The following is a 27,999-nucleotide window of genomic DNA, read 5'->3' as shown; positions in this document are numbered from 1 at the left end:
CTCAGCCACTGTACGACTTTCGAATTTTCGACTGCACCAGTAGCCGAGAAGCTGAGTAACGGTGTTGTTGTTGTTTAGTGAGTACCCATTGTTCACAAACTATATTAGTAAAAACTTCGAGCCCGTTCAAAATTTTCTGACTTTTCTACTGCCATAGCAGTTCACTAATACTCAAACAATCAAATTCGTCAATACACTAGAAAAAAAATGGCACTGAAAGCGATTGTTGGACAGAGTAAGTTATTGCGTCTGTGTATGACAGTGGCTGCCACTCAGCATAAATTGTAGTGTATAAAAGTATTTAGACTTTTACCTATAAAATTAATTGTTGTTTTGCAGAGATTATGGACGAAATGATCAAAGAACAGAAGGATGTGAAAAAAGGTACAGTGGAAAAAGTGATCTGGCGGGTGCTGGTGGTCGATCAGCTGGCGATGAGAATAATATCTTCATGTTGCAAGATGCACGAAATGGCATACGAACGCGTCACCCGTGAGTGTTGTTCTCAGTATCGATACTTTTTGGGTAGAAAGTATAATTGTTGACATTTATTTTTCTTCTTGCTTGTTTTAGTTGTCGAAGATCTAAACAAGAACCGTGAGCCGTTGCCCACAATGGACGCAGTTTATTTTATCACTCCATGTGAAAAGTCCATCGGCACACTCATCAGAGACTTCTCTAGTCCGGGGAAACCAATGTACAAAAATGCTCATGTATTCTTCACTGAGGGTAAAATATTATATTAATTTCTCTATTTATGTAGATATACAATTCTTATAGTATTCTTGATTGTTACTGAAGTATATTATGGCTGTGTTATCTATTAAATAACATTTTTTTACAGTTTGAGACAAGGTCATTTAAGGGATTTTAGCTACATCTATTACAAATTTTTATTACTGATCATCATTTAAAATACCTATAGTTATACCAACATCTCAATGTATCTACTATAAAGTACAAGATCACTTACAAATTATACTCAATATTTAATACAATTTTGGCATTAACTTTAAAAATATTAATATAAATTAGGTATGTTAATTCTATTGTTCTTATAATTGTCATAAGTTAGAAAGTTGTTGGCATTAATTAGTCTTATAAATGGATTTTAATGTGCTTATTAGTTCTCCTCTTTAATTTTATAGTGATTAATGGTATACTAGTTGACTGACGAATAATAAATAGTTGTAATTTTTAAATTGATTTATAGAATTTTCTTAACGATAAATCAATGTTTGCAGAATATTGTCTTTTATATATGTACATTATTTAACAACTCGACTAACGACTGATTTCAATATTACTCTTGCAATGCATGTAAATGTTTCAAATTTTTAGTAAAATAATGTTAACAAAGTTATACTATTAAAAAGTTGTACAGTTATCTGTATAATAGTGTATGGCCAATGTTATATTATTAAGTTGTATCCAATATTTCAGTCTTTGATATCTGAAATAATAATTATCAGTTGATTTACTTTTTTTTATTATTATTACTTAGAACAAATAATAAAATACCTTTATACATTAACTTAAATGCTTTTATGGCTTTATCTCTTAAATTAGATTTATGATTTATGGTTTACAGTAAAGTGGATTATCTTTCTATAGTTAGAGTTGATTGTATTTAAGTTTGTTTATTTGGTAAATCTAATGATTTTCTTTATTATATGGATTATGGACTACCTCTTGTATATAATGAGTTTCAAGTTGTTCAATTTGGATGCTTGATATTTACTTTTAAAATAAAATTAATTATATTATTATGCAGTAAACTTTAAAAAAACCTATTCAATTACTAACATAGCATACTAACATCAGTAACACTATAATATAATATTTGTACACCAAATACCAATAATATGCAATTTATGGTTTATGTACTAATATAGTATTATATTTTAAATGCTTCATTTTAACAAAAGTGTGTCAAGAAGAACTTTTCAATGAACTGTGCAAATCAATTGCTGCCAAAAAAATTAAAACTCTCAAAGAGATAAACATCGCGTTTCTACCTTATGAAAGTCAGGTATTTAACATCAATAAAATAACAAGACCACATACATCATACGTTAAACATGTTAATTAATTAATTTTTCCAATATTTGACATACAACTATTTTGTCTATAATGATTTTATTAATATATACTTTTAGGTGTTTTCTTTAGACTCCCGTGAAACATTTCAATGTTTCTATAGTCCATTACTAGTAAGCAGTCGCATCCCAAACATGGAGCGTATTGCAGAACAGATAGCTACTGTTTGTGCCACATTAGGGGAATATCCGTCACTACGATATAGAAGTGACTTTGAACGCAATGCTGAATTGGCTCAAATTGTACAACAAAAGTTAGATGCTTATAAAGCTGATGAACCAACAATGGGTGAAGGTCCAGAAAAAATGCGTTCACAGTTAATTATATTAGACAGAGGATTCGATTGTACATCTCCAGTTTTGCATGAGCTTACATTTCAAGCTATGGCTCATGACCTTTTGCCAATAGAAAATGATGTTTATAAGTAAGATATAATCATAACATTTATTCTTAGTTTTAATTAATTTTATTTCGAAAGATATGAACCCAATGCTGGATCTTCTCTTATTAAGGAAGTGCTATTGGATGAAAATGATGAACTCTGGGTGGAACATAGACATCAGCATATTGCTGTTGTATCCAAGTAAGTTTTCAATCTCAACTTGTTTGGTTATTAGATTATTATTATTTCTCAGTAGTGTAACAATTAAGTGATATGAGTATGCTCACACAGTGATTTGTAGCGAATCTCAGATGTTTAGAATTGTGTATTTACATAAATAAATTTAGAATTTTTAAATGGTACACAATATTTTTAAGAAAATAGTAAATTTTTCTAGTATACTGTATATGTGTTTAGTATATACACTTTACTAGGGGCCTCTAAATTTTTTTATTCAATGGACATGTAAAATATTGAAAGCTCTTAACAGGCCAACAGTTTATAAGCACATAATTTTTAAGTTTACAGAAGAATATATACTTTTATAGATATTTTATAAAATAATTCTTATAATATACTTAAAATATACTTACTATTAATTTTTGTAATGATTTATAAATAATAATTCTTTATTAATGAGAAATATGAAATTAATTTTTTTCTGCTAATATTTTATCAAATTATAGTTGTATGTTGATTACTTACTATATTTTGGGGGCCAGTTAAAACTTTCCTGTCCAAGGGCTCTAACCTTTGCACTATACATATGCCAGAAAGATGTGTACAAATAAAATAGGTGTATGATATGGAAATTACTACTAGTAATCTTTATTTAAAGATCTTTTATTTAATATGAATATAGTTTGGATCTTAGTCATAAAAATTCTGTCAAACTTTTATTAGTTAAAAGAAATTCTTAAATATCATCTTTCAATCAATCAAAAGTATCAGTAATCTAAATTAAGTTTTATTATTAGTTAGTTTTATATTATTAGTTTTTATTTCTATTGTTGTATAATCTATATCAGTGGTCTTTAACCTATTTGGACTCGCGACCCACTTTTAAAAGGCCTACATTTTTTGTGACCCATGTAAGCTTTGTAAAAAAGTTAAACTCTTAATGCTTTGCAGTAGTACTATCACAAATTAAAACTGAATAAATAAAAATTACATTTTAATAAATAGAATATTTAATTATTATTAATTAAAAATGTATAGAATTCTTATGAAAATATATTCTATATACATTTTTTTTAAAAAGAAGACTTAACGTGACCCAAAATGGGTTGCGACCCACCGGTTGAAGACCACTGATCTATATCACTACACAAATCTACAATTGTAACTTCTATATTTTTTTTAAATTATATTATAGTAAAAATCATACATAAACAGTATAGATAAATCTAATACACTCATTTCTATATAGAATAATTGATTAAATTTTATTTTTATTCATTTCATATGAATTGCTGCTAAGTCTTTCGTAAAAATTGTTTTTTTTTCAAAATTTGGTTTTGCATTTCATTTTTCTTCATGTATTTCATTAGAATATAATCTTATATAAACATAATTTTGAAAACTCATCATTGTCCATCTATAAACACTTTTATTCATCAATTTAAAATAATTCTTAGCTTTCAAAACATCTATGTTATTATTGAAACTAGTGAATTTATGAAGATTTTTTTTATATTAAATACTTTCCAATTTTTTTGTAAATTTTTATATTTATTTTTCTGTTACCTTTTTATCAGTAAGATAATTATAACACTTTTATTATAGAAGGTAAAATTGTTTTATTACATTTTTCAGAACAATCTGTTTACTTGTGAGGATAAGAAAATCTAACAAATACTTCATCATTTGGTTTAGATTTTTTAATTTAATTTTCCACAATTTCAAAATTATGTTCAATGAGTTATTCAATTATCCTTTCTTTATTATGTAAAATAATTTTTAAATTTTTATTTTTGTAACTTCATTATAAAAATTTCCTACAAACTTTATTGTTGGAATCTATAATTTAATAATTTATAGGATTTGTACCTAAAATTACTTTAGTTATAAATATTTCCCGTGTTAAATAAGGATTTTATTTATTGGAATAGGTTTTTTTATAAGTTTTTATTTTTATTCTATCATACCATTTAATTTGTGATTCAGATTTTTTTTTTTATTAAAAAATAATTTGAATAAAACAAACTGAAATTTCAATCTTTCTTTTAGTCCTTTATGCTTCAAAATATAATCTCATTTTGGGTTCTGAACGGAGTGATGAATGTATTGATTTTACAATGATGTGTATTGTTTTTATTTTTGTGTCTGTCATCACGTTTTGGAGTAGTAATAGTGTTTGGATTATCAATTAATTTACAAAAATAAAAAATACCAAGTTTTTCATTGTCAAAATTATTATTTTCTGTTCTTTCTTTAGCAGCTATAAAATAATATATTTCTTATAGTTTTTAGGTATATTTGTATTCACTAGAATTGACTACATATTGTATAATTCACCACCTGTTTATTTTGATTACTATTCATAATAATTTTGTGTATACCTCTAATCATGTTTTCCATTTATCTTCTTTACTTATATGGGTGTATTTATTGTTTTATCACTGTTATGATACATTCAATTAGTTGTAATTAATATTTCTTGATAATTTGCAGTCATATTGTAAATAATATTCAGGTAAAGCATAATTTTTAACATAACATTATCTTCATAAACCTTGTGTAGTTGTGTTTATTTTTTGTTCATTATATTTTTTCCAGTTTAAAATTATATAATTTTAATTGAATTATCTTGTATCTTTCCCAATCATACTCATACTTTCTTTATTATCTTCATATTAATATAAATCAAACTAAATATGTTTAGCTCATAGTATATAATCTTTATCTATATTCTCTAAAATTATATTTAAAAAATGGGAATTTAGATGTTATTATTGCAAAACTATGCGGCGTTTGAATAGTATCATCTAAACCAGTGGTCGACAACCTTTTTGAACTCTTGGGCTACATTCACAAATTAAAGAGTTCATGAGCCAGACAAAAATAAAAATTTTATATTCTTAAATTCTTTACTATAACAAAAAATACTGTCTAGAATTCTAAAATAATAAAATGTAAAATAAATAAATATTTTTGTTCTATAATTTAAAGTAGGCCGTCTTTAATAGCCGCAAGGGCCTAGAGTTGCAGGCCACTGATCTAAATTCAATAAACATTCTAGTTATTAATAAGTGTATTAACACCATTGACTTCTTTTAAAACATTTTCTGTTCAGGAAAGTAACACAACAAATGAAGAAATTCTCAGATTCTAAACGCATGACTGCTGTTGATGAAGGTACATTTTCCATGAGCGATTTATCTAATATGATCAAGAAAATGCCTCAATATCAAAGTGAATTGAGCAAGTATTCAACTCATTTACATCTAGCTGAAGATTGCATGAAATCTTTTCAAGGTAATCTAGACAGACTTTGTAAAGTAGAACAAGATCTTGCTATGGGTACTGATACCGAGGGCGAGAAGATTAAAGATCATATGAGGTGTATTGTGCCCATATTGTTAGACTCGAATGTGTCTAGCAACGATAAAATAAGGATAATTATATTGTATATTTTGTCAAAAAATGGAATATCGGAAGACAATCTTGACAAACTTATACAACATGCCCAACTGTCACCAATTGATAAACAAGCAATTATCAATTTGAATTTGCTCGGTATCAACTCTGTTGTGGACGTAAATATAAAATTAAATTGATATTATTCAGATTTAGCAAATTTAATTTATTTATTTTGTTTCTCCTCAGGGTAACAGAAAAAAACATTATCAAATTCCACGTAAAGAGCGTATTTCAAAAGAAACATATCAGATGTCTCGTTGGACACCAGTGGTTAAGGATTTAATAGAAGATTGTATCGAAGACAAATTGGATGCTAAACATTTTCCTTTTCTAGCAGGCAGAGCTACTTCATCTGGATACTATGCACCATCTAGGTGTATATTAAATACCTACTATTTTTATTATAATCTTATTTATTTCTTGGTATTTTAAATTCTTTCTTGCGGCACATCTAATTGTTGTAACCTATTCAACTTAAATAATTGGCAGGGGTTTTTTGTAAAGAGGAAAAAGTAAATAATAGTAATTTTTCAAGAGGTATACAAAATATTACAATATCTCTTAAAATGCTACAATTTAAATTCTGTTATCATTTATGTATTTTAATAATTTTAATTACTTTTAAAAATATTTATTAAGTATTTAAATTGTTTGTATCAATTGTTTTAAAGGCTTAATCCCTTTCACACTTAAAATAAATAAAAATGTGACTTATCTCCTTTCTTATAATATTATGACTTGTTACCATAATCATCAATAAGATTTTAAAATCATGATTTATTTCATCTACACTAATTACATGATCACTATCAAATTTTAAGTTTATAATAATTGCTTATATTAATTTTTTTTTTATAATGAATACTAATAGATATTAGTTCTATAATTAATAATTATAAAATATTTATATTTTTAACAATATGTGTAAAAACATACTAAGTATACTAAATACTGTAAAAATAAAAAATTAATTTACTGTATCAAAAATTAGTAAAATAAATTGTTAAAATTCTTATCATGCAATTAATTTAAAATATATATTTTTTATTAATTATTACTTGTATAAAAAGAAATGAAGTATACAGGATGTTTCTGAAATGGATGGTGTCTCTTGTATATGCGTACTCGCTGGTCATTTGAAAATATTTTTATCTTCAAAATCTGGGTTTATTCAAATTAGTTTTAGAAAATTATCATTAATATATGATTCAAGCATGAAAAACGCACAAATATGATGTGACGGTGACGCCTCAATTCGCATGAGCATTTTGCAAAAAATACTACTAGTGTTTATTTTTATATTTAAAAACAATTTTAATTAACCCAGATTTTGAAAATGGAAAAAAAATTTCAAAAAAATCTTCCTAGCGCTATCACAGTGAGTACGCATATCCTAGTGACCTTATTCATTTCAGAAAACACCCTGTATAATATAATACCTAAATAGTTAAATCAAAATATTTATTTCTACATTAAATATTAATTTTAAACTCCTCTTATTAATAAGCTACAACATTTTTTTAGAAACCTCATTTATAATCTCTATTAATTCATTTTAAAATACTATTGTATAATCAGCAAAATTACAAATATATTTAACTATAAATAATTAGTAATGCAATATAATATATTATTAAAATATGAATCCACTTTGTGATTAATTTTATTTAAATAAAATGGATCACTTAAATTCACCCATTCCTATGCAAATATTAATATATTATAACATATAAAATCATATTTGTAGGTATTTACAATACTATATAATATTGTAACTAATGTAACTCGCAGAAAAGTTTAAAATTGTGTTTTACAAGTTCAAGTTTTTGTAGTGTACATATCTAGGCGTGAATCTATAAATTAAATAAGGAGTGAGGCTAAGTACACAAATTTACTTCAAGCACATACATGCATAGGCATTAAGTTTTAAGTTTTGAAATATTTTAAGTAAGTACCTAAGGCCTAAGGGAGAGACTTCAGCTTCCATAGTCCCCCCTTGTATCTGTGCCTGTACCTATCTAAAGTAATATGATCAGTACTACAACTAGCATTTCAATAATAAAATTTTATTTGCAGGATTATGTTCTTCTAAAATTAAAATATAAAATAATTAATATTATTAATATATTTACTCAATATAAAATTGTAATAATTCATTCATTAATGTAGTCAAGTTATTAATATAACCTTTGAAAGGAAAAAACAGTATATTATTTAGTATTGTATAGTAATAACAATATAAAATTAATAATTGACAACTCCTCAATAAGTGTAGCTTTTCATAGGAGGTGGTAAATAAAATAATCTAGATTATACATTAACTAAAAAATACAACGAAAAAGAAAACAACTAGTGAAGCATGTGCAATCAAAATACAAAAAAAAAACTAACTCATAAAAATTAGAGAGAGAAAAATGTATAATATTTAAACATCAAAATTATGAAATGTAGATATTATTTAGATCAAAAGAGTGTATGTAACTAATTGATTATTTTTTATTCGTTATTTCAATATGTCTTAAATTTATATTACATTTTTTACAAAATGCAGTTCCAACAAAAATTACAGATTTTTGGCAATAGACAGTTCCTTAACATTTTCTAATTTAAATTTAGTATTTTATACATGCTGTATATTATAATTACCGATGTCCATTTTTGGTAATTGTAAGAAAATATTTTGAAAATAGAATTCATTAATATTAAAAACAACCATTATACAAGTGGACAGTTAAGTAAAACCTTTAAAAAAGTAAACATTTTTACCATGTTAAAATAAATCTTTATATTAAAAAAAACCAAAAGATGCACAAATTTAAAAATAATAATTGTTTTTTCTGTTATCCCATTCTTTTAAAATATTTTAGTCTGTATAAATTAAAGACAAAATAGTGATAGAATATAAATTAAAATTGGCTACATAAACATTTGATATACCTACTTATACATATATAATCCAAGCCAGTATGACATCGCTTATGAAAACAAACACACAAAATATTGTTCTTAATTGACATTTTGCTCTTTACATGAACTAATTTGAATCGTGAAGTAATTATATCCAATGTAATAAGTTATACTAAAATGTTTACACAATCAATAAATCACTGTATAATTATTAACATAACATATTACCTACTCAGTACTCTGCAATAATTTTTTATTTGTTTCTAGTGCACGGTACGGACACTGGCATAAGGATAAAGGCAAAGGACAACAACTTATAAAAAATGTGCCAAGAGTAATAATTTTTGTGACAGGAGGAATCAGTTTTTCTGAGATGAGATGTGCATATGAAGTAACTAGTAATGTCAAAAACTGGGAGGTTATTATAGGTAATTATATGAATTGTTTTATTTATGATTTTGTATTTTATCATACTTATTTAATTTGTTTTGGACAGGTTCATCACACATTCTTACACCAGAAGACTTCATTAAAAATTTATCAGCTTTAAGTCAATAAATCTTGTCCACTTGACAATTGTAAAGTACCTAATATTATTTAGTGTGTGTGCTATTGTAATAAATAATGAATTATGTATACAAAATTTAAATATTATCATACTGTACAAGTACAATACTTAATATTGTGATTTGTGGGTTTAATATCAATAACTACAAATTGTGCATTGGTATTTTAACATTAATTATTACAAAAACATAAATAGATTTTATGATTTAAAAAGATTTTCGCTAATATATTTTGATGATTATAAAAACCAATTTCTTCAAATATTCTATGAACTTTATAATATTTATAAATGTAAAAACATTTTTTAACAACTTTTGTTTTACAAATATGAATTCAATAGATGGTAATATTTGTACAACAATTGTTAGTTATAACAGACCTTAATAAAGAAATAAAAAACAAAATAGATTAAACTAATTTTTTAATATCAAAATAACATACTATAAATATATTTACTAAAATTATGTCAACATAGACAAAGTATCATAAAAACATACTTTTTTTTCCTTATCTATAATATTACAAAACGGTATAATGTTATACTCCAAAGGACCACAAAAAGTGTTTGTTGTAGAGGATAATATAAAAATATATAATTTGTATACCAAAGCCAAATCAATTAAAAAATCACATTAATTTTGTATATATAAAGTCAGTCTATAGTGTAATAATTATGTTATCTCCTTCTCTCGACCTAATTAGACAATACATAATTTTATTGTTTAAAAAATTAAACCAAAAATCTTGATATTATATTATATTTACATTCATCTAATTTAAAAAACATTTAACTGTGCTATAAAAAATTAATTATTAACTAACAACTATTATAAGTATATAAAAATATTGTTAAATTTTTTTTTGTGTATGCGTGTGTGTATATTCAAATATATTAATATATACATTTTAAATTTTAATACTTACTAAGTAGTATTTTCATTAAGATACTAAATAATCAAAACAGAATAATCTTTATTAATCATTATATCACAGACATTAATTAGTTTTATTATTTATAACTTGTTGAAAGTTATTTTTTTGTAGAATTAGTATTACCATAATTATTGATTGCATGTTTAAACAAAATAAATTATAATATAGTTATAATAATCCAATTTAAGATTTTACAACTAAATTAGTATAATTATTATAAATCATAATATAGGTGAGTGCATTTAGTAATATTTAATTTTATTGTAAGCCATTTGTAAAGGAGTGATAACATCCATTAATAGGTAGACAGGTAGTCATATTATTTTGCTTATAAGGTATGAATTTACATATCTTTATGTTACTTTCACTAATCAATAATGAGTCATTATTCTCTTACTACGATTTAGCGGCCTATGATGGGACCATTACATTTTAGTGAACTATTAATCAATTCTTATATAATTCTACATAAATATACAACATTCTTGTGGACAATATATTCACGAACGTATCTATCAAAGTACATTCAAATCACTCCTTTGCTGATAGTGGATTCACTAATGTAAATTTTTAATAATCTAAGAAAGTTAATCATGTTATTATGAAGTAGGTAGTTCAGTAACTTATTATTACTCGAATATTATAGAAATTAATTTGTTTGCAAAAATGTAGACATGTAGTACAAATTTATTAAGTAGGTAATGAATGTTTCCATAGATTTAAAAACCCAGCATCTAGTCTTAATAAAAAAATAATTATTGTAATTAACTTATCATCTATCTACTTATAGTAGTATTCTATGTTTAAATTAGTTTATAGAATAGTTTTTATAATATTAATTTATTGTAATTTGTAGTCCTAAACCATTATTAATCTATGTAAATATTTTCAACGCTAGGACACGGAACATAATTGGAAAGTAGGTATTCAGAAATTCTACTCAACTAATAATTAATACAAATTATTTTACACAACTTTTTTGAATACAATTTGACATTATCCCCAGTATTATGATTACAGTTTATCCATTAAAGTTCTGTTTTTATAATGATAATGTCAATTACTTAGTATTTTACACTTAAGATTTGTAATTTTACAGTAATAGTCTTTTTGTTTTAATTTTTTAAGTCCGTGTCTTAGTTATAACATATTAATAATTACTTAGAATTTATACTATTGCTATTAATTTAGTAGGGTTATGCTTGTAAATTTCATTTAAATAAATGAAAGATAAGGAGTAATTATTTACTTTGTTGTCTTGTACCTGTAAAATATTTTTGAACATTTTTCTATAACAATTTATACATACTACTACAGCATATTTTGAATTTTAACTTGTTAGTTGTTAAATGGTTTTAAAATAATTTAATAACTTCAATCATATGAAAACATATTTGACTTAATGTTATAATTATTAGTTTATTACCATGCAGTTTGTATGCAAGGAAATAATATGATAAAGATATGTAGGTATGTCAGGTATAATTAGTAAACTATACTGAATGGATAGTAACAAAATAATAGGGCCTATAAAAGGTTAGGTTAGAAGAAATAGTCCAACTATTAATACCAATGAATAAATGAATTAAAATACTACAAGCAATATATTTTTACATCAATACATCAATCACTAATTTGGTCACAAAATTATTAGGTACTAATTATTTAATTTAAAAATTGTATTTGTAGGTAATTATTTTTTTAGTTGTCATTACATAAGTGTTTAGCCTGTCAGTTCTTAAATTATTTTAAAATTATCTTTAAATAATATTATTAATTAATAATTTGTAATGAAACCAAGTTGAATTTGGTCAAGTAAACTAGTAGTATAGAGATTTTTAGGATATACAAACTTTATAAGTACTCAGTGGTTAATTAGAAATTTAGAACAATTCAATTAAAAATCAAATTACAAGATTAAACTAAGTCAATAATATAAAATATTTTATTGTTAAAAATTATAAACAACTTTATAGATTTACACAATTCTATTTATTTATGAACTTGGACAAATGGCACGGTTATATACATGAAATTATACATTTTAATTTTAATAACCTAGCTATAAACAGTATAAACTTACTTGTTTTATAATTAAAAACAAAAATCAAGAGGACAAATAAGTAGCCATTCAGAAAATCTAAAGTAATTCAAATGGTCAATCATTTTATAAATGTATAAATATCAAGGCTGGGCATTAACAAGTTAAAGTTAAGTTACTTTTAACTAAGTTACTTAACGAGTTACTTTTATTTTCATAAGTAACATCTAACAAAGAAACACAGAATGATTTTAATATATTAATTATAAAGCAATAAATTTGTTGTGTTGTCAACTATTATTATTTGTTCATAACATTTTATTCGTATTGTTTCCTATGACCTTTCATGTAATTAATTTTACATGTAAAAAAGAAAACTAATTTATTTTGAACTCCTTTAATCCACATAATATGAATTTTGGCCTTGAGAGATTTGTCATAACACTCATAACTCATAAGTTTTTATGGAATAATGTATACTTAGAGCGATTCCTACAAAAATCAACATAACATTCCACATTCTTGACAACAATTTTGAACATTAAACATCACCTGTAAGTATTAAATTTTTTTAGTTCTTAATTTTTTTTTGTAGAATGATATGATACATTTTTTTATTTTTTTATTATTATTGTTGTTTAATTGACAAATAACGTTGACTGTCGTTGACCACAGAATTATATTTTATAATGTTTTGCATTAGTTAAATTCATACACAATAATATTATTGTTGATGTCGATTATAATAATGATGTACCTATTTGTGTATAAAACTGGACATCGCATTATTGGAGAGCACAAAACTTATTTTTAGAAAAACAAGCAACAGTGAATTTCAATTGCATACGCAGATGTCAGTTTAAGCCGCTGTTCAGGATTTTTACAAATTTTCCATCAAAAACTATTGATTTTATTTTAATCAATCTGATCATTGTTGTATTTATGCGATAGCACTTCTTAAAACTAATTTTACTTCAGCATGAATTATATTTAAGATTGGCTGTGCCACTTTTTTAGTTTTATTTAATAATATTTGTTAAACATTTCCACAAGATTTAATATTTTACAAAAAATTTACATCAAATTTGTGGAATTTTAAGGTCTAAATTTAAAAAATGTAATCCCACATTTTCAGAAGTCTTATTGCTTTAATACAATGATCGGACTGATTTAAATTAAATAGGTAGTTTTTAAAGGAAAAATTGGCTGATATCCAAAAGCCTTAATATGCTAATTATTAGCAGAGAGAACACATTTTAATAATCCCATAAGATTTATTTCAGTGAAAATAATAAATAAACACAAAAATATATAATATAATATGTATGCATGAATATTGTATAAATTTGTAATACAGATTTATAATGAAATATATTTATACTCGGTATGATTAAATATAAGAATATAACCCAAACTAGCACAAGTTAATTAAATAGTAATATTTGATACTATAAATTGTATTTAAAATGAAATACTTTTTATTTTTGAAACTTTTCTATCAAATTAACATAGACCAAGTATGGTGTTTAGAATATAATATATTGTAATAAAATTCACAATTTTGGATAAAACTTACTAATATTGAAATAACTTTGATATAACCTATCTAAAAAAAGGTATTCATTTTTATGGTTGTTGATTAATGAAAATATAATATAATAGTATTCATAAAATAAGATTATTAATTTTATCTGTTTATTTCTAATGGTATGAAATTCACAGTCACAGATAATAGAATTATTTTTTCTTTTATAATTTTGTTAACATAAATTGATAAAATTCGGCCATAAACTTTTCAGTTGACATCTTTCGGCTAGAAGCTAACATCTTAGAGCGTAACTTTTTTTTTTGTTCTGGATATTTAGTCACCCTAGATGAGCTAGGCTTAAATGTTCCTGGTTGTTTCATTGGTGATGTCTCGTATTTGCTTGAAGAGTCATCGTTATTACCTCTAATATATGTTGCCCACATTAGTGGATGTCCTTCAAGGGTGTTTAAAGAAGATGTCCGCACCTGGTTTGGAGTACATAATGGTGCCCTAAACTCACTATAGAGCATCAAATTTGCTTCCCTATCAAGTCTATGGTCTTTGGATTTTTCAAGCAAGGTTTTACATCTTCGAAAAATGTACTTCAGCTTTTCGAGAGCTACTTCCTCTTGACAAATACGTTGTCTTACACTATCTAATCAACAGATAAATAACACAATTTTAAAAACTGTTAAAATATTTTATGTAGTAAAAGAAATTAGTCAAACTATTTAAATATGAGGATGTTACATACTGATATAATGTAAATTAAAAATTAGGTATAAAATCTTAGTTAGATTAGTTGTTAAATTAGAAGATTTATTTGCTACATACAAATAACAAATTTTAATATTTCCAGCCATAGAATATGTTTATTCATAGAATTTAAGAGGCCGCAACATCTGTGTGTGTTGCCTCTGCCTAAGTGCACAACATAGCAAATTTACACTCAGTAGACAACGTTTAGTTCAGTTAGTTTAAAAATTAGAGTGAATTGACCTATTATGAAACTTGATGGTAAGAAAATTATCTGTGTTTGTATGTTGGTTTTTTATGATTGTTTAGTTTTTAAGTGAGTTATGAGCATTTTTAATTTATGTTATATTATATACGCTTAACTTGCTAAAAAACTGAAAAATTGTAAAAAACCAACATACGAACACAAATAATGTTCTTACCATCAAGTTTCATAATAAGTGAATTCATTCTATTTTTTAAACTAACAGAGCTAAATGTAATCTGCTGACGTAAATTTTCTATGGTACGTACTTGTAAGACAGAGACAACACATGCGGGTCAATATATGACCAGAATTTGGTTATTTAAATAATTCGAAGAATATGGATCATCTCCAGTAAAAAATCCTAATTTAAATATATGTAATAGTTATAAAACGTTTAATTTTTAATGTAAATTGGACATTAAAAACAAAATTAAATGTGAATTGCTCTTTCAATGCCAATTATATGGTATTATATATACCATATACATTGGTATTATATATTATATATAATTATAAATACCAATGTTGAATTATCACATCAATATAAGTGACCCATAAAAATGTATTAAAAATTTAACATTATATTTATAATTATGAATAATTTAAAAACTAGAGACAACCATTTTAAATGTTTGCTCAAAAATTCCTCTTTTTGATAAAATAAATATTTGATATCAAATTCATCTAGGTAATATGATTCAAAATTATTTTTCTTGATTTAAATATTTCAGTGAAATCTAATGTCACATAAAAAAAAAAAAAATTTCAAAATAATATTAATTACATCTGTAATCAAAACTTTTAAGTAATTGAAAGATTTGTTGTTTTATCATAAAAATTTATTCTAAAATGGAAACTTAAATAGGTAATTTACCTGATTCAAACTGTTCCATATGTTCGTTTGAAGAACCAAGTAAAGACTCCTCTTGTGTATCTTGATTATGATCTAAACATTTCAAATATACTAATTTATAACATTTAATAGAAAGTCATACCCGCATGTGTTGTCTTCGTCTTAAAAGTATGTAACATGGCAGATTATTCTGTTTTTAAGTGAGTTATGAGCATTTTTAATTTACGTTATATTAAATACACTTAACTTGCTAAAAATTGAAAAATTGTATAAAACCAACATACAAACACAGATAATGTTCTAACCATCAAGTTTCATAATAGGTCGATTTACTCTAATTTTTAAACTAATGAAGCTAAATGTGATCTACTGAACTTAAATTTGCTATGTTACAAACTTGGAAGACAGAGACAACACATGTGTATGGCATCCTCTTAATATATCCATTGACCATTGAATAGAATTATTTACATAATAATTATAAATTTGGTCTTAAATTATTCACATATAATTTTAAGGTAACACAGGCACAGGTTTAAGGCCTAAATCTTTTTATATTTATTAATTTTTTGTATTAGTATTTTAGATCTTACATGATTCTGTATCATGAATATACTTTAAAACTAAAAGTATTTCATAACACTAAAAATTATATTAATTTTATATTTATAAAAATATTTTTTATGAATTTCTATATTCTTTTAACTTATGTAAATTAAAACTCCATATGTGCCCCATAAAGTATAAAACTATTGTAGATTTATTAATCAAGAGAAGTATACCACATAGCTCCTCGACTAAAACTAGTCCATACAAATTGTGTTCATATGTTTTTCTATCATACAATAACATTATAATATATAATTAGGCACATGCAATTTTGCATACATTAACATTACATTTGCCATAGGTACATAAGAAAAGTACTACTTATTTATAGTAGTTTTGACTGTAAATTATTGCTGTTAAATAGTTTCCTCTGAAATAATAATAAATTATTACTCGAAACATTTATTTTAAGCATACTATTGTTAAAATAGAAATCAGTTAAGAGTTAATTTTTACGAGTTTAGTTTTACAATAGAAACTGTTAGATTGTATGTCATTAAACCAAGCAATTGTTGTAAACGTTAAGAATTAGTGTTTGTTATAAATAAAAAGAAAAAAACAAATGTTTATAAAATGTAAGCTTACAACTTGATATGATTGGATATTTTCAGATATTTTTATTCTTCAGTTTATAATCATAATCGTTATTCACTTTAAGACACCAGAACTTGTTGAAATGTTTTGATTGTAGATATATAGATATATATATAGTAATAAATATTGCTCATGCTCTGACATCTAAGAATGATAATAATAATAATAATAATAATAACAACAATACAGTAGGCGTAACAAAACATAATATAGTAAACATACTACTACACGCTCAGATATACCTTAACTAGTTCCAAAAACATAGAAAGGAAAATTAAAGGTTAAACGACAACATAAAAAGCAGAGATAGGCCTAACAAGTCTAGACTTTCAAAAATATACTAGATCTATAACATAAGAATTGTAGTTACTTGATAAACATCAGATCAAATTTGTTCGTCCCAGAAACTATACAATAATATACGACTATGTATACCTTGAATGAACTAGATACATAGGTGGTGTCATCCTGCCACAATCTATTTAGGTCATCGCATGTCCGCGTGAATCCTAAATTGTGTAATAATGTGTAAACACAAATGACATATATTATTTGACCAGAAAGGACAAAAGTAGGACGAGAGGAATCTGACTATATAAGGGGGCCCTGGAGACGACTCTGATAGACGTGATTTACCAGTCAGCACGAGCACCTTCACGTCAGTTGACATCACGAATCAATCATTTTGACTAACTCTTATTTTCTTGTAGGTAGTATAATACTTAGAATATATTGCAATTAAAAACTGTAATATTTTCAATAAATTAACACCGAAAATATTTGCATTATCTTTTATTACGCCACGACTACAAAATCACTAATCAACAATTAGTTGACGAGCTCACTACAATATCCACATATATCTACAGAGTAAAAGATAATGATTTACTAGTACTGCTCTTAGTATCATACAGTAACAATCGGTAGTAAATCATGTATTTTAATTAAAAATGATATAGGATAGGGTTTTAAATGTTTTAATTTGTCATTGTAGTGATTTATAGGTACTATATCAGATTTGTGTTAGGTACCTGATGGTGCTTCCATATTCCACTGATTGAATTTTGACTGTTGACAAAGTTTCAGAACAATCACAACGGACACTATTGCATTAATGTTGAATTTCAATTACATTAAACGACTCAATGCGTATGACCTAAGATCATAGTATACTATAGATGGACTGATACTTGAATCACATACTAAGCGACAAGTCTATAAAAAAAAATTTATTTTATTTTATTCCTTTTTCCATGGGAATTCATGAGTGATAACTCAAATAATTATGCAACGAGTATACTTGCGCACGCGCAGATAACGCATCTCAATGAGAGACTCGTCGCTAATATGTGCTTAAAATTGTTTACGTAGGCGAGATAGGGCTATGGCCTCATCCACAGTATATGACTTAACTATTTAAGCGTAATAAAAACCTATAGTATGGAAATCCATTTCTCGTTGCAAGTACTCAGAAGTACTTGTGTTGAGTCTATAAATCTCGGGCGGCTATCAGTGTAATTAATTTTGTGTATTCATTACTTTAAGGTGTAAGTGCCGTACTGCAGTGATAAGCACGGTTGTAGATAATTATACCCGGGTATAGACAATTCGATGAATTCTGGCCTTGAACACGTTCTCGGTGGTGGGAGGAGAAAGGGTGGCATAGCATAAGTTATCACTTAAATAAATCATAATATCAATATTATGACAAAACAACATATTTTTACAAATATTACAAATTGTTTACATTTTTACAACCATAATGAGCACAGAGCACAGAATGACAATGAATCTACAAAAGTACAAAATGCACTAGGTATTGAAAGTTTCCCATTTCTAAGACAGAGCGTTACAGTGCTAGAGGGGGAGCACGTAAAATGTCCGAAAATATTTTGTCCAAACAGTATTTTTGCCGAAAAATATTTTAATTCGAAAAATATATTTTAAGAAAAGTATTTTTTTAGAACTATATTTGATAAAAAAATAATTTTTTTTTTAAATATATACCTAACTATTTTAAAATATTACAATCTATATAGGTGTACAATAAGTAATAATGGTAATCGTTAAAAACGACAAAACGTTAATTTTGGTTAAAAGTTATTAAAATAATTGTCATAAATAAAATTATTTTTAAATTACATAGAAATTCTAAAGCACGCTTGTTGAAATAAACTTTACATTTATATTAATTTTTTTAATATGTAAGTTATATGTATATATATATATATATATATATATTATGCGAGAGGCAGCACAAGAAGCCGGCGGAAGAGTGTACGTGTGTATGTGTGTGTGTGCGTGCAACGACGACGGCCTACAGTGCACTACACGCAACCCGTCGTACGTGAATACTTACGTTGATTGTCAATAACCCTGTAGGATGGGAAGACTGTATAATATTAAGGTTGATTCAAATAAAAGTATTTAACTACAAGATCGATGTTGAGTGCGAGATCCCTAAGATGTCAATAACAATATTTAGTGGTATAGAAAATATTAGAATACATTTATTGACGTTCCACAATTAATAAAATAATATATTATAACTAGTGTTAGACGTTAGTCAATTGTATAGCACAATCACCACCCGATCGGCCAGATTAAATAAATGTAAAATATAAATATATGCCGTACCACAATGGTGACGAGCAGAATAATAACAAGCTTTGAAAATTTTTATTTTTCGCATTATATTTATTTTTATTTTTGTTTATTATAAGTGTGTACTGATGCATTCTCGTAATAATGTAATACGATATAATAGACATTAGTACATCACTTTTATGGTCTTGACATGGAAACTGAATTGGTCCATATTCTGAAAAAAAATTTTCCAAAGTGAGTTCAAACACATCATTATTGTCACAGAATTTTTCAAAGCAGATAATATGTGGAAGACAAATACATTTGGATGAGTTAAACCACCCTTGGACTTCAGATTTACCAGTGTAGCTTTTGGTTTATCCAAGTATGATGTTATCGTGCTTAAAAACCAGGTTGCGCTTGAGAGCATAAACACCCCAAGTATCGAGGAAAAGTACAGACATTTGCGACCCGTCCCGCTATACACTCCTCATAATTTCGAGACCAGTCCATTATAATCATAGTTGGTGATGATGACGGTGGCTGTTGTTGTCGTTGTCCCGGCACATCGATGGAACGGTACGCAGGGACCGACCAGACGGCGACGACACTCCACCGAACGTCGGTTGGGCAACACGGGTCAACGACCGCGTATACCTACGCGTACGAGCGCAGGGTTGATACAGCCAGGGACGGATTGGGCCATCGGGAAATCGGGAAATTCCCGATGGGCCGCGTGCGCTACCAAACTCTACGGCTGTGGCCTGTCGCAAACTAATAAGTAACAACAATTAGATATAGACGTTTTTTTCTTATTTTAACTTGTAATTTTTTCTCATAGTAAGAATTGCAATTTTTAAATAACGAACAAAAAGCAATAGGTCAATAACTAACGTGAATATTGAATAATAAATATTACTATATAACGCATATATCAGTATACATTTATAACAGAAAATAAATAATCATTATAACTTATAAGTAATAACAATAATTTTAATAAAAAAATCAACCTCCATGAACAATAAAATCTATAAATAATTTGTTATTCCGTATTCGGGTGACGGGTTGTCGACTGTCGGCGTTCTGTGATGGTCGGCGGGTGACACCAACGAATTTCAATAATACAAGTCGGCGTAAGTCTGAACAATAAGAATATTTTTATTTTAAATTTAGATTATTTATAATATTGTAATAAACACTGTCGAATTGATATATTAGTTTACCAACTAAATAATTCATTTGTTTATCGTCTTTCAACACTTCGTTAATCAGCACCAAACAGTTTGCCATATATTTTGCCAATTGGTTTTGGACTTAATTTATTACGACGTGTACCTATTCAGTTTTTCAGTAGAGTAGGTAATTATTTATGAATATATTTATTTAACTACATATATTCATGAATGTATTTACTAATTATATTTCTTTAAATATAAATATTGTAGTTTTAAATTATAAAATAAAATGGATATTAATAATGATGATAGTAAAAAAAAACGAAAAGGTGGAGCTGAAAAAATTCGTGACAAAAACAAAAAAAAATTACTTTTAGAAGCAAAGGCTTCTAAAAGCATTCATTCATTTTTCAAGTCTCGGGATAACGAAGTGAGTTTATCTGAATTTTTTTATAATAATAATAATAATGACAAAAATATATTAATATTTAATAATATTAAATTATTAAAGTAAATTTTCTTAATATTTTATTAAAAATTTTACAAAGAACTAAATAAAAAATTAATGATAATCGTTAATTTATTGTACAGTATAAAATGCATTTTATTGACAAAGAATGAGAGAAACAAGATATTTAAGTGAAATAATGCAATAGGTATTCAATTTTTAATAATAAATTATATATTATATAATAATAAAAAAATATAGGTACCTACATCATATAATTGTATTATAATTTATAATAATTATTGAATTAATTATTTAGGTATTTTATTGTGATATTTAATTGATAGGTACTTTTAAAAATTATTAGAAACACATTTCCATAATATGAGAATGATAGCTAATAGTCAACCTAAAAAAAATATGCAAAATCAAACACATTCTTATCCTAGTAATAACTAATGAGTTGTAAAATGTAAGAAAAAATATGTCTAATATTATTTATAATTTTAATTTTTAAATGACTTATTAATATAGGTGACTGATAGTTGCATTAATAACGTTAGTTTAATTGAAACTGAAACTGTTGGTATTGGCAATAAAGATAATGCAAATGTTGGTTTGAATGTAATTGAATCTAATGATCATCAAAACATTTTTAGCGATGAACTTGTACCTAGTAAGTTTTTTTTTAATTTCGGAAACAATTATAGTTTAGTATACAAAGGCACATAGGCAAAATAATATTATTTACAATTTACAAATATATACATAAGAAGGATTTTTTTTTATCTTTTATTTTATAATTATTCTTATTATAAATTTTGATTAGGCCATATGTCTTTGTGTCATTGGTAGTTTGTGAATAATGTGTAGGTATGTGTTTTTTTTTAAATTTTGGTTCTCCACTCTTTAGATATATTTAAAAAACCTGAAATTACACAGCTTAATCAATTTTTGAAACATCATCCTCAAAAACCAAAATTAAATGAAGAAACTCCATTTAATATTCAAAAAGCTTTCTTTAGAAGTAATGGTTCAGAACGAAAATGGTTAACCTATAATACAAATGCAAAACAATTATTCTGTTATTTGTGTCTTGCATTTTCTTCTGAAAGTAATAATTTTACTAAAGGCTTAGATGTATGGAGTCATACTTATATTCGAATTGATGAACACGAAAAGAGTACAATACATAAAAATTGTGTTTCGGCTCTTTTTCTCCATTCAAATGAACATGATATTGGCTCACTACTTTTCAGTGAAACTAAAAAAGAAATTAAAAAAAACCGCGAAATTGTTTCAAGAGTTGTTGAAGCTGTTAAACTTATTGGAAAACGTGGATTGAGTTATAGGGGAAATCAATTTGAAGCAGCATATACATTAACAAATCCATTTGTTGACCATGGAAATTTTTTAGAATTATTTTTAGCAAAATATGATTTTCAAATGAAAGATCACTTGGACACTGTAATAAAGAAAAGCCATAAAGCTCACGAAAGTGGTAGTAAAGGAAGAGGAGGACTTGTTACATTTCTTTCTAAAACCACAGTTGATTATGTTATTGTTGCAATAAGTCGTTTAATAAAAAAATCTATTTGTGATGAAGTTGAAAATGCTAAAATGTATGCAGTTATGCTGGATACTACTCAGGATATTACATCATCGGATCAATGTGCAGTAGTTTTAAGATATAGTATGTCGATGACAATGGTATACATGAAAGCCTAATTGCAGTTGTCAACTGTTCAGATTCAACAGGTAAAGGTATGCATAATTTATTACAAAATGTTTTACTTTTAAATAATTTGAATATAAAAAACTGTATTGCCAATACTACTGATGGTGCGGCTAATATGCAAGGGGAGTACAATGGATTCTCGACATGGCTTAATCAATCATCCCCATATCAAGTTCATGTTTGGTGTTATAGCCATGTATTAAATTTAGTTTTGTCAGATGCTTCCAAATCACCATTGACTGCTGCATCACTTTTCAATTTGTGAAATAGTTTAGCAGTGTTTTTTAAAGATTCACATAAGCGTATGAGAGTTTGGACAGAACAATGCCATAGTCTTAATCAACGCTTACAAAGTATTGGTGAAACAAGGTGGTGGAGTAAAGAAGTAGCACTTATTAAAATATTTGGTTCTACTGAAGGTCCATATAAGAGTAATGCACTGTATGTTGATGTTTTAATGGCTTTATATGATATTCTAAATGATGAAAAATCTACACCAGATATAAGGGTCAAAGCTGAAACTATGACAAATACATTATTGAATTTTTCTACTATATTGACTGCATATATATATATATAAGAGTATTTAGTATTACAGGTCCTTTATCGAGATACCTGCAATCAAAATCTATGGATTTAATTACAGCTCAGAACCTAGTTGATGGAGCACTTGAAAATTTAGAAAAAATTCAAAGAAATATGGAATGGATAAAATTATCTGCAGATTCATTTGTTGTTTGGGCTAATACTGAGTTGGATTCACGATTTAATGGTGATAGTCCTATAACTGTGAATGAAATATGACCTAATATAAGAACTAGAAAGAAAAAAATGTTACCAGGTGAGATTAGTAACAATATGGTACATGAAGATCCTTTAAAAAAGTTTGAAATAGAAGTTCATAACAGAATATTAGATATAGTTGTCGAAAGTATTAAAAAAAGATTTATAAAACATAGAAAATTATATAATGATTTATCATGTTTGTCACCAAGCTATTTTACATATATAGTTCAAAATGGGTTGCCTGATCAAGCATTGACTACTTTATGTGATAAGTTAAAGAACTTAAATTTAAATGTAACTTACAACAATCTAAAGGATGAATTGATACATTTTGCAAAAAATTGGGATAAATTGAAAAAAAGTCTTGCAGAATCATTTGCTACTTCATACTCTTTGGAGCAAGGAGAAGAAGATGACATTGAATATAATATTAATCCTGAATCACAAAATGCGATTTGCAAGAGTTGCAAAAACTGTGTTATTTGTTGTTATAACATTTTACAAAAATACAATTTGTATTGTGATGCATATTCTAATTTATTTTTAGCATACAAATATGTACTTACACTACCTTCTACTCAAGTATCATGTGAAAGATCTTTTTCTTTCCTAAAAAATATTAAAACAAGGCTTCGTAGTCAACTGTCGGATCCAAAACTAGAAGCATTCATGTTAATAGCAATTGAAAAACAGAAATTAACACTATTAGATTCAGATAAAATTATAGAAGAAATACAAAAAGAGAGTTCTCTTTTAAAAAAAAACTTTCATTATAAATTTCATTATTATTAGCTATATATTTTATTATTTAACATTTATATGTTTACAGTATACCATATATTGTTATTCCATCATTATTATTTTTATTATATTGTGTTATTAAAGGTTAATTTTTTATGAATAAAGCATTGATCAGTTTTTTTTATACTAATACCTATGTATAATTAATGTTGTTTATTTATACTGGTAACTGGTAAGACATATGTTTTAGAATGTAAGTAAATAGTAATATTTTAATTTTTTAAATAGTACATATATATTTAAAGTGGGCCAAGTGGTTTTTAACTAAAAATTACAACCTATAACAACTAGGTATCATATATTTGTCTATTCAAACCTCACTAATATCATTATAATATAATCATTTTTGTAGAAATAATTAATACACCATAAAATGTAAATAAATATTTACTGTTCCTTTAAAGGACTAAAAATTAGCACCTTCAGACTTCAGTATGGTGCACTTGCCCCCCAAAAAAACATGATTACTAGTTTTCCGCTAAAAAATTTTATTCCCGGGCCGGTATAAAATTCCAATTCGTCCCTGGATACAGCAAATTTTGTATCGTGGACACAAGATTTACGAGTTGATTCGATTGACTGTATTCCTGCAATGTTAAATAGTAATACGGCGAGAACAACAGTCAACCGTGTTTGCACTTCGTTGAACAAACTGAAGCACTTGTCGCGAACGGCTTCGGTCGCACTGCGAGAACTCGGACGGGCGATGGCACGAAGCGAAAGGGGGTATTTGCTTGGCGTAAAAGCCGAAACAAAATACAAATAATAAAATCGCGGACACGGAACGTGTGCGGCACGACGATGAGCGCGAGAGTTCAGATGCGCGTAAACCAAAGGGCGGAATACGGCGATGGCGCAACGGTTTTGCGATGACCAACGAAAACAAAGACTGCTTCGTTAGACGGAAGGTAAAAGATAAAGGACACGGCGGCGGGGTGGCAGCATCAGCGATCATCGGCTAGACCGCGGCGGTGCGGTCCCCCTCCGGAGGGACAAAGTTTACACGGACAGCGCACCAGGGTGGCAACGTTACGACGCAGGACTTGTCGCCGCATCAAATTAAAATATTAAAATGTGTATCCAACACACATATACATATAAATTTATATTAGAAGTAAGGCTTCAACATCACAGGCCATTAGCCTGAAGTTATATTTGTATACCTACACAATGATACACATATTGGGTTTCGATAAACCAAATTTTATCGTTAAAAATGTAATCGTATTTTATACCTAGGTATACCTACGTAGTTTTGATGAGCGAAGTCGCAAGTCACAACGATGATAATAATAATATATAGAGAACAGATACCTATTACTTATTGAATATAATTATAAAGTTTAAATTACGACTTTGGATGTTATGATAAGATTATGGATATGAACTATAGGTTCTACTATATAGTATATTTTGTAAAACATTATAGGCGTTAATTATGTGTTGATCGTTCAACGTGAATACGCGATAATTTTCGGAAGTTTAATTTTTTTTTTATTAAATATGGAATTGGTTAAATCTAACAAAGGTGGCTTAAAAATTTATTGGAATGGGTATACGTACATAATGAAACACCAGGGCCGAACGCGATTAACGTGGATATGCACAAAGGAATGCTCTTTGAAATGTCGCGGCACAATGTACGTCGTGTCGTATACTATTCAATATGATAATATCTATATAATTTATTTTTATTATTATTTATTTATTTAATTTAACAATAATTGAATTTTTATAATACATTTATATTTAATTAATACTTATTTGAAATTTTAAAGTTAACTGCATTTAACGTTTTTTGTCGTGTTATATTTATTATATAGCATTTATTTAAATGTTGTTTTTTTCCTTGTCGTTTTTTAACCTTGTTTTTTTCCGTGTCGTTTTTTTCCTAGATTCGTAATAATTATGGTAAAAAATGAGACACTAAGAACTAAAGGTGACATGGTAGGAAATCTCACATTAGAGACACCTAGTGGCTTTACATAGTTACATTTACAATTTAAAATGTATACAGTCACGACACTAGTTTCGTTTGAGTCGTCTGGTTGGATTTCCGGGTAGTGCTGGTATGGAAAGGTCCCCGATGAGCTGGTTGAGGTTTGATTGTAGTTTAGCGTTGAAACTTTTTGTAGCATATAGTGGCAGTTTCGTTGACAAAGCAGATTTTTAAGTCAGAGTTTATTGCATTGTTGGAGATATACGCGACACTACGACAGCAGATATTCTGGAAGGCTTTGATAGTTCTCTTATTTGATTTTTTAGCAGAACCCCAAATTACTACACCGTACACCCAGAGTGGTTATAGAAGAATTTTGTATAGTACGAGTTTGAGGGGTATATTCACAATGAAAACTAATTTATCCGAATAATATTTTAGTCGAAAAATATTTTACCCGAACCGTATTTTAGCAGAAAATATTTCATCAGAACCGTATTTTATCCGAAAACGATATATGGCTCAATGGATGAAGGTACTAATATACCAGGATCCTGATATACCATAATAAACCGGAACTCTCCATCCCCCTGCGATTGCATATCAATCAAGTCCACTTGGCACCTACTATTCATTTCCGAAAACACCATTGGTTTAATCACTAGACCCTTACTTTTAGATTTTTGTTTTGATTGACATGATTCGCAAAATTTTAAGTTAATAGATACTGCTTCTTGTGTTATATTTTTATACTTTTTTTTAACTTCAGCATTCATGCGGTGTTTTCCACCATGTCCAATACTTAAATGTACATCATGTAGCACATCATAGATATTTTCATCAGTAATATAGTACAAAATGTTTGTATTACCTTCCAACAACGGCAATATTAATTTATTTTCTTCTCCAATAGTAATGAGGTCGTACCTTTTCAAAATTCGATATGCCTTGTTACTTTTTATTCCACTTGATCTCACATTTTTAATTTCCGAAACTATTTCATTATACTTAACTGCCGATAAATAAACTGAATTATTATTTTTTTCATTGACTATTTTATAAAAACATTCGTAAAATCTTTCGCGTGAAGTCATTTATATGTACGACACATGTATTAAAACGAACGACGAACTAGCACTGTACTAAATATTATGTGTTTAATCAAAAACAATTATCTACAATCGTAATTTTATCGTATACATTTTATCAAAGTACTTTAACCACTCAGTCGTAGATAATGTGTAAAATACCCGAGTAATGTACGAAATAAACGTTTTATAATTAGTATTTTTACTTTATCCGATAGGTATAGGTAGTGTTCACATTACCTGGGTAATATGTACACTAACCGTATTTTGTACTTT

At 26.8% G+C, this 27,999-nt stretch overlaps 3 protein-coding genes across 4 annotated transcripts; 1 reads left to right on the top strand and 2 right to left on the bottom strand.

Moving 5' to 3' along the window:
• Position 1: 1 nt before the first annotated feature.
• Positions 2 to 10,399, top strand: LOC132918256 (protein ROP-like). Its single transcript, XM_060979394.1, has 10 exons — positions 2 to 235; positions 340 to 492; positions 574 to 729; positions 1,929 to 2,032; positions 2,160 to 2,524; positions 2,579 to 2,683; positions 5,778 to 6,240; positions 6,311 to 6,498; positions 9,299 to 9,459; positions 9,528 to 10,399. Exons 1-10 carry the CDS (start codon positions 208 to 210, stop codon positions 9,587 to 9,589), a joined length of 1,785 nt encoding a protein of 594 aa, XP_060835377.1. The 5' UTR covers positions 2 to 207; the 3' UTR covers positions 9,590 to 10,399.
• A 3,672-nt stretch (positions 10,400 to 14,071) lies between these two features.
• LOC132931813 (uncharacterized) lies at positions 14,072 to 18,337 on the bottom strand. Of its 2 annotated transcripts, XM_060997836.1 has the most exons (4): positions 18,191 to 18,337; positions 17,151 to 17,303; positions 15,978 to 16,049; positions 14,072 to 14,755 (listed from the first exon to the last, which is right to left on the bottom strand). In XM_060997836.1, exons 3-4 carry the CDS (start codon positions 15,994 to 15,996, stop codon positions 14,322 to 14,324), a joined length of 453 nt encoding a protein of 150 aa, XP_060853819.1. In that variant the 5' UTR covers positions 15,997 to 16,049; positions 17,151 to 17,303; positions 18,191 to 18,337; the 3' UTR covers positions 14,072 to 14,321. The 2 variants fall into 2 exon arrangements, with proteins under 2 accessions (XP_060853819.1, XP_060853818.1); XM_060997835.1 differs by lacking the exon at positions 17,151 to 17,303 and having other exon boundaries at positions 14,074 to 14,755.
• An 8,798-nt stretch (positions 18,338 to 27,135) lies between these two features.
• Positions 27,136 to 27,729, bottom strand: LOC132918740 (KRAB-A domain-containing protein 2-like). The gene has a single exon (XM_060980179.1). The coding sequence runs from the start codon at positions 27,727 to 27,729 to the stop codon at positions 27,136 to 27,138; it is 594 nt and encodes a 197-aa protein (XP_060836162.1).
• Between the last annotated feature and the right edge of the window lie 270 nt (positions 27,730 to 27,999).

Source organism: Rhopalosiphum padi, chromosome 1 (assembly GCF_020882245.1).
Source record: "Rhopalosiphum padi isolate XX-2018 chromosome 1, ASM2088224v1, whole genome shotgun sequence".
NCBI lineage: Eukaryota > Metazoa > Arthropoda > Insecta > Hemiptera > Aphididae > Rhopalosiphum > Rhopalosiphum padi.
This window is presented reverse-complemented; position numbering and strand designations above follow the sequence as displayed.